The following is a 13,134-nucleotide window of genomic DNA, read 5'->3' on the forward strand; positions in this document are numbered from 1 at the left end:
GGGACATTAATACTGAGCAGAAAAATGGTAAATGGAAAAACGTTTGTGGAGGTTCACGACCTGTAGTTCGTGAGACTCCATGAACCACGAGCATCCATTTTCTCAGTTTGTGCCTCTCCCTAGTTCCATCTCATGGGGGTCAACAGGGATTTCCTCCCAGGAAACACTAGTAGAGAGGATACGTACATAGTGGTGGGACATTAATACTGAGCAGAAAAATGGTAAATGGAAAAACGTTTGTGGAGGTTCACGACCTGTAGTTCGTGAGACTCCATGAACCACGAGCATCCATTTTCTCAGTTTGTGCCTCTCCCTAGTTCCATCTCATGGGGGTCAACAGGGATTTCCTCCCAGGAAACACTAGTAGAGAGGATAAGTACATGGTGGTGGGACATTAATACTGAGCAGAAAAATGGTAAATGGAAAAACGTTTGTGGAGGTTCACGACCTGTAGTTCGTGAGACTCCATGAACCACGAGCATCCATTTTCTCAGTTTGTGCCTCTCCCTAGTTCCATCTCATGGGGGTCAACAGGGATTTCCTCCCAGGAAACACTAGTAGAGAGGATAAGTACATGGTGGTGGGACATTAATACTGAGCAGAAAAATGGTAAATGGAAAAACGTTTGTGGAGGTTCACGACCTGTAGTTCGTGAGACTCCATGAACCACGAGCATCCATTTTCTCAGTTTGTGCCTCTCCCTAGTTCCATCTCATGGGGGTCAACAGGGATTTCCTCCCAGGAAACACTAGTAGAGAGGATAAGTACATGGTGGTGGGACATTAATACTGAGCAGAAAAATGGTAAATGGAAAAACGTTTGTGGAGGTTCACGACCTGTAGTTCGTGAGACTCCATGAACCACGAGCATCCATTTTCTCAGTTTGTGCCTCTCCCTAGTTCCATCTCATGGGGGTCAACAGGGATTTCCTCCCAGGAAACACTAGTAGAGAGGATAAGTACATAGCGGCGGGACATTAATACTGAGCAGAAAAATGGTAAATGGAAAAAAGGTTGTGGAGGTTCACGACCTGTCGTTCGTGAGACTCCATGAACCACGAGCATCCATTTTCTCACTTTGTGCCTATCCCTAGTTCCATCTCATGGGGGTAAACAAGAATTTCCTCCCAGGAAACACTAGTAGAGAGGATACGTACATAGTGGTGGGACATTAATACTGAGCAGGAAAATGGCTGGCTGTGGCTAAGCACACATCACCACCCCTGGTCCTTCCTCCACTCGTCTTCATTTTTTAAAAGCGATCAGGACTTTTTGCATACAACACATGGTTCTGCTGATTGCCAGATATGGATCCGATACCTGTAATTTGTATATGTAAAGCTGCCCTCAATGTGAAAGCGTTCATCATGTTTGTAGACACTCAGAAGCTATAGAAAACGGGTCAAAGGCAACGGGAGTTACCACAGACTCACCTGACTCCCGGGTGCAGCCCCGCACCACCTCGCTCCAGGGCCCCGCCCCGATGGCGTTGAATGCTTGGATCTGTAGCTCATATTCCGTCCACTCCTGAAGATCCTCGATTGTGTGTTCCCTCTCCAGACGATCGCCGATGACTTTTATGAGCACAGCAGATGGCACATCCGCACGCCAGTATTTGATCCTGTAACCCACCGACTCGGGATTTCCATTATATTGTGTATCGGGGAGAGGCTAGGAGCATAAAAAAGAGAGCAGGGGGTTTGCAATGGGCGAGAGAGGGGACATTCGGTGACACCTGAAAGCACGGGGTACAGAACTGTTGGACGACATGAGCTTTTGCCGTTTGCTGGAACTGGAGGAAGTGGACTGTAAATGCTTACCTTGGCTCCGGGATGCCCCCTGGCTTTTTTTTAATCATTTTTTTTTTATTTTAGAGACATAACAACATAAAAGAGGGGAAATTATTCTTACAATTCCTTCTTTGACAAACTCATGCCTAATTTATCGTACACGTATATATTTCACCTTATAGCATTATGTATATCACTTGCAAATATATCAAAATTGTACTTTATATATCCTTAACAAGTTTCAAATGTCTGTATAATTTACTTATCGTAGTCTTCCAACCACTTATAAAACCTCGACCATGTATGTTCAAATGTGGTTTCTGGTTGTCCTTTCAAAGTTAGAGTTAATTTCTCCATTTCTGCCGTTTCCAAAATGTTTCTTAATATTTCTTCTCTCAAAGGTGTTTCTGCTCTTCTCCAATATTTAGCATAAAGTATTCTAGCAGTTGTAGTCAAATGCAGTATAAGATAAGAGTATTTTTTTTTTACAGTTTGACTTTGATAACGCTGCAGGGGTCAAGCAACTGAACCTGTCACAGAGAGGTTCTGAAATCCCCACATTGTGTTTTCTGTCCAGCAGAAGGGGCACAGCGGGAGTGTGGGGTGAGTTCTCAATGTTAAACCCATGATACGCAATGCTCCTCTGTGAAAGGCTGAAAGAGTTGGGTATGTTTAGCCTGGGAAAGAGAAGGCTTAGAGGGGACAGGATTGCAGTCTTCAAGTATTTGAAGGGCTGTCATGTAGAAGATGGAGCGGATCGATTCTCTCTTGCTCCGGATTGCAAGACTAGATCTAATGGGTGGAAATTACAAGGGAGTCGTTACCGGCTCAATATCAGGAGAAACTTCCTAACTGTAAGAGTGGTTGAGCAGTGGAACAGTTTGCCTTGGGAGGTGGCAGATGCTCCTTTGCTGGACGTTTTCAAGCGGAGGCTGGACGACCATCTTTCCGGTATGTTGTAGGTATGTAGGGCTATCTTTCAGCTATGCTCCTGCAGAGTGCAGGGGGTTGGACTAGATGACCTGCAAGATCCTTTCCAACTCTAACATTCTATGATTCTATGACCCTACAGCAATTTTATAGATAGGCAGATTGGCTTCGGCCCTTCCGCACAGAAGATGCAAAATAATCTCTGGCGGTGCTCCAGGGCCAGTAAACAAGGCCTTAATTCACAGGCGCAAACTCTCCAAAGCTCATTATTCTTGGTGGATTATTCTTAACCTCACTCAGGCAGCAATGAAATGCATGCTGTTATCTGCAGTGTCATGCAATCCAGGGCCTTTCATCTGTGTCTGCCTGACTGGCTCTCTGCCCATTGATCCATCTCACCTACTTAGAATAACATTCCTGACTCTTTGACTAGAATCCAGAAAGCTACTTCAGGTGTAACCACAGAGCTGTGATCACAGCCGGAGGGATTCGTAGCTTGTTTCTTTGTCTGAAGGGCAGGCCCCCCATGGGCAGATGACAAAAAAACAAACAAGAGGAGAAACTGATTCCCAGTTGCTGTAGAGATGGCTCCAGAGTCCTGAGAATTTGGGAAATGTATACCGCATAGAAAATTGGGCTGGAAAAAATAAAACGTATATTGGCTGTTGTATGGCCGTGGTCTCGGCATTGTAGGACCTGACGTTTCGCCGGTAGCTGTGACTGGCATCCTCAGAGGTATAACACAGAAAGAGGGAGTCCTCTCTGTGTCAAGGTGAGAAGAAAAACGGTAGGCAGGTAATTTATATCTACTCAGGAAGGTGGGGTAGGGCTGAGTCATTATCTTGTAGGCGTCCCCCAGGCTGTGAACATGCTAAGGGAGGGGCTTTCCTGAGGAGGTTCTTTTGTATATGGATTGTTTCCTGAGGAGGTTTCCTGTTTCCTCAGGAGGTTCTAATCTTATCTGTAGAGCTATTGTCAGATGTAGAGCCTTTTGTGTTTTTCAGGACAGGACAGGAAACCATGCCAAGACCACGGCCATACAACCCAGAAAATCTGCAACAGTTAATGAACTCCGGCCGTGAAAGCCTTCAACAACTTATTAAAATGTATATTGCATAGAAAATTGGGCTGGAAACAAACAAAATCAATTTCAGAGGGGATAAATGTAAAGTTCTGCATTTAGGTAGGAAAAATCAAATGCATAATTATAGGATGGGGGAGACTTGTCTTGGCAGTAGTATGTGCGAAAAGGATCTAGGGGTCTTAGTAGACCATACACTGAACACGAGTCAGCAGTGTGAGGTGGTTGCTAAAAAGGCAAATGCGATTTTGGGCTGAATCAACAGAAGTAGAGTGTCCAGATCACGCGAAGTGATGGTATTGCTTTACTCTGCTCTGGTTAGACCTCACCTAGAGTACTGTGCTCAGGTTTGGGCACCACAATTTAAGAAGGATATAGACAAGCTGGAATGTGTCCAGAGGAGGGCAACAAAGATGGTGAGGGGGTCTGGAGACCTTGTCTTATGAGGAAAGGTTGAAGGAGCTGGGTATGTTTAGCCTGGAGAGGAGACAACTGAGAGATATGATAACCATCATCATGTCCTTGAAGGGCTGCCCTGTAGAGGATGGTACAGAGTTGTTTTCTGTTGCCCCAGAAGGTCGGACCAGAACCAACAGGGTGAAATTAAATCCGAAGGGTTTTCGGCTAAACTTTAGGAAGAACTTCCTGACAGTTAGAGTGGTTCCTCAGTGGGACAGGCTTCCTCGGGAGGTGGGAGGAGGGAAAACCTTCTTTGGAGGTTTTCAAACAGAGTTTAGATCGCCACCGGACAACAATGCTGATCGTGTGGACTTTCCTATTTTGAAACAGAGTCTAGATGGCCACCTGACAACAATGCTGATCGTGTGGACTTTCCTCTCCCCAAGCCCTTCCCAGGCTCTGCCCTCAACCCTGCAGGAACTTCCCCACTCGGGGCTGGCAACCATACGTTCCCCTCAGTTTGGTGTCGTGGTTAAGTGCGCAGACTCTAATCTGGGAGAATCGGGTTTGATTCCCCAGTCCTCCACTCGCAGCAGCTGGAGGACCTTGGGCGAGCCACAGTCCTCTCAGAGCTCTCTCAGTCCCACCTCCCTCCCGGGGTGTCTGTTGTGGGGAGGGGGAGGGAAAGGAGTTTGTAAGCCACTCCGAGACTCCGAATGAAGGGCGGGGTATAAATCCAAGCTCTTCTTCTTCTCTTCAATGGTAGGAGAGCTATCACAGTGCTCATTTCAACACATCCTCAGGAAAATCTGGGAATGCGTCCCTGTTCTCGATGGGGATAAGGAGGATGAAACCTCCTTAGGAAAACAGTTTGAAGCAGGAGAGCACCGGAAATTGGAAAAACGGGGATGTTTTCCAGCGAGATAGGTTCAGGGGAGGGTGCAGCGGTCAAAGCTGCATGATAAATTCATTTATCAGTGGTCCGGCAATTTATCACCAGGTCCCAGAGTTAATCACTTAGCTCCCTAATCAATCACGCAGAGCTCAAACTTGCACAGTGGCGCTCCTTTTTCCTACGCAGAAAGAAATTCTCTCTCTGCAGTTTTACTAACTTCCGATCGAGAGCCGCTCTCAGGAACTACTGAATTTCACGGTCTTTCTCCAGCATTCTATCACCGCGAACAAACAAGCGGCAGCATCTGTTCTATTCTAATTATATCACATTTATAATTTCTTGTTATGCTTTTATTGTTCAGTTCATTAGGGAAGATGCAGCCAGAAATGCGGAGCTGAGCTGGTGCTCGCGGCGTGCCAGAGAGCAGAACAGAAATAGCAGAAGATGGCAATATCCTTATTTGGGGGACAGAAATAACTTTTACTGTCAATGCACTGGGGAATAAGTTATTTGTGCTTTTTTTTTTTGGACTCCTTGCTAACAGGAAAAGTAGAGTTGAAAGGCCGTTCTTTCTTCAACACAGTCCAGTTGCCGTCAACAGTGCTGGAGTGGATGGAGGCTAATAAACTGAAGCTTAATCCTGACAAAAGTCCTGGAGATCTGGGGGTGGAGTCTGGGGAGGGCAGGTTTAAGGGAGGGGAAACTGATCTCCATAGTCTGAAGGTCTGCAGTAAATATGGTTGCCAACCTCCAGGTGATGGAGAGGGATACCAAAAACAACATCCTGTGCAAAAATAACAAAGAGTCAATAAAGATAAGTTGCAAAAGCGTTTACAAATGTGTGAAGACCTTGGGTTCTGTTATTAGAGAGTCGACATGGAATGTTTCCTTCAAGCATTGATAAGTAGTAATTGATAAGAATTGGGATTGCTACACGCTCAGATACAAATATTGTGAAACGGAATTGTTTACATTGCGCAGCATTCGTTAGCGTGTGAGCAATTATAGAAGAAAATTTTCTACAGAATTACTACAGTAAACGTTTTTGCAACTTATCTTTATTGACTCTTCGTTATTTTTGCACAGGATGTTGTTTTTGGTATTCCACTTCCTCCCGTGATCTCTCATTTTTGGCTTCAAGCTCCAGGTGATGGCTGGAGATCTCTTGGGACTATGGAAAGTCTGACCCGGGACTTAAGGGGGTCACCCATTCTAGATGGGGTTGCACTCCTCTTGAAGGAACAGATCTGGGGATGTTCTTGGACCCAGGCTTACTGCTGGATAAGCAGGTGATACCGGTGGCCAAGAGTGCCTTTTACCCACCTGGGCAGAAAAAGATCTGGCTGCTGTTGTGCATGCCTTGGTAACCACTAGATTAGATTACTGCAATGTACTCTACATGGGGCTGCCCTTGAAAACTGTTCAGAAGCTTCAATTGGTGCAGAATGCTGGAGCCCTGATGTTGACTGGAACGGGCCATAGGTACCATGTCACTCCAGTCTTGGACCATCTACACTGGCTCCCAGTTTGCTTCTGGGCACAATGCAAGGTGCTGGTCTTGACCTTTAAAGCCCTATGTGGCTTGGGATCTGCTTTGGGTGTCTCCGTCTTCTAAGATCACACAGGTGGCAACCAATGCTCCCTCTAAGCTGTGGAGTCTTGTGAGCAAAAATTCTACTTTGTGAGCTACTGGCTTTAAAGTTGTGAGCGAGCGATTTGGCCACTGCATAAGTTAGTTTGCTCTGGAGCCGTCCTTCCTGGGCTAAGACAAAAAAATGTGTGAGCCGGAGGCTAAAAACTGTAAGCTAGCTCACACTAACTCAGCTTAGAGGCAACCTGGGAAATGGCCTTATCAGTTGTGGCCCCAAACCGTCCCCTTCTGCTGCTATCATTCGCCAGCAGGTGAAAACTCTCTTGTTCCATTTGGCATTTCCTCAGTGATCTCTCCTTCCCACCGTACATTTTATTTGTTGTCGTGATGCTTTCTGTAGACCGATGTTTAATTGCTTTAATGATGTGTTTTTGTTTACTTTTAATGGCTTTTAAAACTTGTCCTTATTAGGCACGTTTTCTAAACGTTCGCTGCCTCGGCGGCTTTTGTGAGGGCAGCCGTAGTCATAGTCATAGTTTATTCGGTATATAACCAGCACAAGTTAATTACAATCAATACCAAGAAGGGTACCGATAAAAAATATCAAATATTTAAATTTAAAACTGCACTAAAACTGCCTGTGTTAATTACAAAATTGCTAAAACTCTTTCTACAATACTCTGTCAACGTTGAGTAAAATTATTCAACTATTAAATAAGTGTTATATGGATTTGCAAGGGCAGCCAGATGGGGTATAAATTTTGTAAACCATTAAGAGAGATTAGTAAACACACTTACCACCCATCGGACCCACAAGCTGGTCTCACTGGCCGTGCGCACGGTCATGCTCCCCGGAGCAACGTCCGGTGGCGCCTGAAGCGTTTGGATGATGCGAGACGGCTGACTGAGCGGGCTCTGCCCGACGATGTTCACCTGCCTCATCCTGAACCTGAAGAACAGAGAAGGGCACAAGCACGCTATTCAGGGAGGGCCGGGAGTGACGGGGTATGGCGCACCGTAGTCTGGGAGTCCCGGATCACCCTCGTAAACACATATCAGCGATAAACACAGAGGTGGCGTCCAATGCTTGACCAGCACTTGATGCAGAAAGTGCTGACCTAGAAAAACTTTTGGTAGAGGAAAATCAGCAAATTTCCAGACAAATAGCAAAATTCTGCTTGCAACCGGTAAAATTCCACAATAAGACCAAGTATAACACTCACCTTTTGCATGACTCATAATTAGCTTAGTTTTAGACATTTTATAATTATAATTATTGTCAAACTCTTCTCCTTTTAACATTTTAATGATTTTAAGGTTATATGTCTAAATATGTCGAAATATTATCTGGAGCCGAAAGCTAATTTGTTTGTATTCTAACAAATTTGTATAGTTTGATAAATGGTCCTTGACCGCAAATTAACATCATTCATTCAAGAAATGGCCATAAAGTTAATCTGACAAATATCAGGCTATGTAAATGCTAGCTATAGAAAGAGTTGTTAAAAAGAAACTGATTAATGGTTAGAAAGTATAGTGGGGGCGGGGAGAGAGACGGAAAACTTTCTGCTAGGGTGATTGACTATTAACGAATTTGCCGTTCGTTAATCATTTCCCTTTTTTCACTGACGAGTCAATACATTTGCAGATCAACAGAACTCCAAAACAGACACCTTTTGGAGTTGCAGAAGGAAGTGTTTCATAGCCTATGACTTCCATAAAAGCTATCTTGGTTTCAGCAGTGAAGGCCGTCGACGGTACTTTGCATTCCCTTTTACAGCCACATATTACAAGCAAAATCACTTTTGGAAAGGAGCGAGCCTGACCTAGACCTCACAACCTTCCCGATAAAGATTCGCCCTTGCCGATAAAATCAGCCTCCTTCGGCTAAAGCTTGAATTGATTCATCAACTAGAAGTGCAGCCGTATGCAGTGTTACTCCTGTCTAATACTGGGAAGTGAATGTGGCTCAGTGGAAGAGCCCCTGCTTGGCATGCAGAAGGTCCCAGGTTCAATCCCCAGCATCTCCAGTTAAAAAGTCGTGGTACTGAGTGACGAAATAATAATAATATAATAATATACTTTATTGTCATTGTACATAGTACAACGAAATTAAAGATGCTCTGCCACTGAGCCACTGTAGATCATTTCGGTGATCTACAACAATATTCATATACACTCACACACCATTCACAACTGTCCCATAACTCCCTTATGGTTCACATAGCAACTTAAAACCACCAATGTCACCCAGATTCCAATTTCATACAGCATTTAAGGCAATAATAGCTCTCGAATAAAAACTATTTTTTAATCTATTTTTCCTTGCTTTAATTGTCCTATACCTTCTGCCCGAAGGCAGCAGTTCAAACAGGGAATGATATACTTCAACCCAAGATCCCGAAGAGCTGCGGCTGCCAGTCAGGGCAGACAATACTGACTTTGACAGACCTATAGAAGGCTGTGGTCACGTGGCAAGCATATTGCGATTTGTTCCCGCTATAGATTTGATCAGAAATATATATTTTTTTCGGTTTGGGATGATCACACATCCCTCCCAAACCACAAGCATTGCACAACAAGGCTCTGGGCACCGTCTAGTTAGCGGAGTTCCGGCTGGCTCCTGACTTGGCCACGCCCAGCAGGAACTCATTAGCATAAGCGACCGCACCCAACAGCAGAAACTCATTAGGATTGGCTACATTCGGGGTGTGTGGCCTAACATGCAAAGGAGTTCCTGCTACAAAAAAAGGCCCTGGGTTTTGACAACAAACAAGGTAAAGAGAATAAGAAGCAAAAGGTGGGTGTGGCTGGATGACCACACTTCTGGTAACATGGGGGTGTGGCCTAATATGCTAATGCACTGCACTATCAGGGGTTTGGCCTATTATGCTAATGAGTTCCTGCTGGGCTTTTTCTACAAAAAAAAGCCCTGTGCACTTGAAAGTTTAAACATTGAATTTATTCAGCGCAGGACTGCTCATGCGCACAAAGGCGGAAGCTGGGGGGGGGACCTCATCGCGCAAAGGACGGTCAGATGGTCTAATTGCAATCATTGCGAGAGATGGATGCCCAGCTCGGCAAAATTGCAGATTCAAAGCGCAAATACCTGGAAAGTATTTGATTTTCCCAGTGTCGGAAAACTCGTTAGTGAACTGGAAGGATTGCGTGAGTGAGCCCACTTCAGTGCGGGAGACGGATTTGGGTGTCTGATCAACAATTTGAAATGCAAGAGGGAAGAGCACTGAAACCCGATCAAAATAACTCTGTGACCACAGCCTAAGACAGCTTCACTCGTTCAATGGGCTTAGCCTTGAGTAACTATGCGTAGGATTGCATTGTACGTATAACCACTTAAAGGCTGTAGCCTTACTGTTGCAAATGTTGCTAACCTAGAAGGTTCAAGATGGAGAAAGCTAATTGTACACTTAAATCCCATTAGGTACGCTCTTCTCTTGGTTAATGATCCAAAGGGAGAGAGAGTGGGAGAGCTATGCTTTTTATTTATTAGGAAGAAGCAAAATGTTAGAAAGCAGCCAGTAAGCTTTTGAGCTCTCCGGACACTCTTGCATCGGGTTGGCTCTGTGCAAAACACAACCTCGAGAAAGGGAGGAGGAGGAAAAATAGACTTTGGGGTATGATGGAAAAGTCTGAAACACTGGGCATACTAGGGTCATAAAATGGAGTCTGGGATTAATTGGAATAGATGGTGGCTGGGCGCAAACCGGGGTACGAGTTGCACCAAAAGCGAGTGGGAATGGAAAACAAAATAAGCAAAAAAAAAAAGGCAGCCCCATAGTCAGAAATCCTGGGTTGGTGGGGCATAGTAAATTTTGTGGGGCAGCAGGAGAGGGGCAGCAGCTGTTGTGGGGCGCGCCTCACATCTGAGGGGGCGGAGCCCCAAAATCCCCCCCCTCCCCGGTAGCTATGGGCCTGCAAACAGGTCACCTGCATTTGAAAATATAACCGGTAGGCACGATTCAGATCTCTCTTAAGAACCAGTCAGAACTAATGGGTCACTTACAAGACAGAGAGTTGTAGTAATGATAAAACACAATTGCCACATCAGCAAATCTGGAGAAATTTTTTAGGTGCCACACCCTGTTGACAGAAACCAAACTGAGCAGTGATTGGGTGGTTGGAAGGCACATGACCCCCAACCCGTGAAGCAGAGAGTGATTAAAATGTTGAATTCACTGCCAGAGGATGTAGTGATGGCCAGAGGAATAGACACCTTTAATAGGACATTAGATAGATTCATGGAGGATAGGTCTGTCAATGGCTACTAGACTCATGGAAACCTTCATGTTCAGAGGCAGTCAACGTCTGAATCCCAGTGCGAAGAGACAATGTCGGGGAAGGCTCGGCCTCTATGACCTCTTGGCCCTCTAGACAAACTGGTTGGCTGCTGTGTGAGACAGGATGCTGGACTAGATGGACCACTGGTCTGATCCAGCAGGGCTCTTCTGATGTTCTTATGAAGGCTTCGACCTCTCTGCCCTGTTGTTGGCCCTCCAGAGGAACTGGTTGGTCACTGTGTGAGACTGGATGCTGGAGTAGATGAACCACTGGTCTGATCCAGCAGGGCTCTTCTGATGTTCTTCTCAGGGGAAGGCCTCGGCCTCTATGCCCTGTTGTTGGCCCTCCAGAGGAACTGGTTGGCCGCTGTGTAAGACAGGATGCTGGACTAGATGGACCACTGGTCGGATCCAGCAGGGCTCTTCTGGTGTAGTTATCAAGGCAAGGCCTCAGCCTCTATGCCCTGTTGTTGGCCCTCCAGAGGAACTGGTTGGCCGCTGTGTAAGACAGGATGCTGGACTAGATGGACCACTGGTCTAATCCAGCAGGGATCTTCTTGTGTTCTTATCAAGGAAGGGCATCGGCCTCTATGCCCTGTTGTTGGCCATCCAGGAGAGCTGATTGGCCCCTGTGTGCGAGAGGATACTGCACTAGATGGACCACTGGTCTGATCCAGCAGGGCTCTTCTTGTGTTCTTAAGCAAACCTCCATTGCTAAGGATTTCTCTGGGTTCCAGTCCTTATTACACCTTCCCTTAAAGATTACCTTCAAAGACCTAAACAAACTGCTTGACTGAGGGCAGAAGGATGGCAGATTCATAAATACAAAGACTTGGATTAAAACTGATCCCATTTCCTCCAGTTCCTCCCCTTCAAGGTAAGAGGCTCCAGACAATGTCCCCATTCCTGAAGAAATGTCCTTCCCATTTGACGACGAGATGTCTTGTGGAGATTAGGACACAGCCACCTGCCACGGCGGATGGAGGAGCTTTTCTGCTGATTATTACTTCTCGCCTCGGCACGTCGGCCACTCGACACCGCCAGGAAATGCTGGATTTTTGGCATTTAAAGACGGGCACTGTGGAAAGCTTGAGAAAGCTTCTGTAATGCCATTAAGTCTGTCTTCCCCGTCTCGTTAGGGAAGTGCATTAAAAGGAAACACATTAAGCAAAAACAACAACAACAACCCCAACAACAAAACCCATCACAACTCCATTAATTTCCCAAACACTGACAGGGCGCGGAAGAAAAGAATCACGTTTTGACAAAAGACGTAGACGAGCTCCCATAATTAGTGCTTTATATCCCTCCCCCCCAACACCCCTTTCTTTCATTGTGTTAAGACTGCCCTGTGAAGTCTTGGCATGACAAGGTTTATAAGATTATGCGTGGGATAGAGCAGGTAGAGAAAGAAGTCCTTTTCTCCTTTTCTCACAATACAAGAACTCGTGGGCACTCCATGAAATTGCTGAGCGGTCGGGTTAGAACGGATAAAAGGAAGTACTTCTTCACCCAAAGAGTGATGAACACATGGAATTCACTGCCACAGGAGGTGGTGGCAGCTACAAGCATGGACGGCTTCAAAAAGAATTAGATAAGCATATGGAGCAGAGGTCCATCAGTGGCTATTAGCCAGAAGGTATAGATAGGGGCTCTGGGGCAAGTGATGCTCTGTCTTCTTGGTGCTTGGGGGGTAAACAGTGGGAGGGCTTCTAATATCCTGGCCCCACTGGTGGACCTCCTGATGGCACTGGTATTTCTGGCCACTGTGTGACACAGAGTGTTGGACTGGATGGGCCTTTGGCCTGATCCAACACTGCTGTCTCTTATGTTCTTATGACAGAGAAGACAAGATGCCCCATCACACAGCAGCAGGTGGGAGATGTTCCCCAAGCCCCTGGCAAAAGTGCCAGTGTGGCGGACTAAATCCAGTTGGGAGAGGAACTTCCGGAGGCAGAACTGGTGAGACCTCACTAGGGTTTTTCACCTTGTTTTGTGGCTGTTACTGCTATCAAGTCACAGCTCACTTATGGCGACCACGTAGGGTTTTCAAGGCAAGAGATGTTCAGAGGTGGTGTGCCGCAGCCTGCCTCTGTGTCGTGACCCTGGCATTCCTTGGTGTTCTCCCATCCAAAAACTAGCCAGGACCAA

The 13,134-nt window shown here is 45.9% G+C and overlaps 1 protein-coding gene across 1 annotated transcript in view; it reads right to left on the bottom strand.

Annotated features, from left to right (window-relative positions):
• The window catches only part of SDK1 (sidekick cell adhesion molecule 1), a 502,369-nt gene that overhangs the window by 192,340 nt on the left and 296,895 nt on the right, over nucleotides 1-13,134 (bottom strand). Inside the window, exons 22-23 of the mRNA XM_015427208.1 lie at nucleotides 7,484-7,634; nucleotides 1,433-1,670 (exon numbers count right to left, since the gene is read on the bottom strand). Coding sequence (XP_015282694.1) covers nucleotides 1,433-1,670; nucleotides 7,484-7,634 — 389 coding nt within the window. The remainder of the gene's footprint in view (nucleotides 1-1,432; nucleotides 1,671-7,483; nucleotides 7,635-13,134) is intronic.

The sequence above is a fragment of the Gekko japonicus genome, unplaced genomic scaffold (assembly GCF_001447785.1).
Source record: "Gekko japonicus isolate JY-2015 unplaced genomic scaffold, Gekko_japonicus_V1.1 scaffold1021, whole genome shotgun sequence".
NCBI classification, from domain to species: domain Eukaryota; kingdom Metazoa; phylum Chordata; class Lepidosauria; order Squamata; family Gekkonidae; genus Gekko; species Gekko japonicus.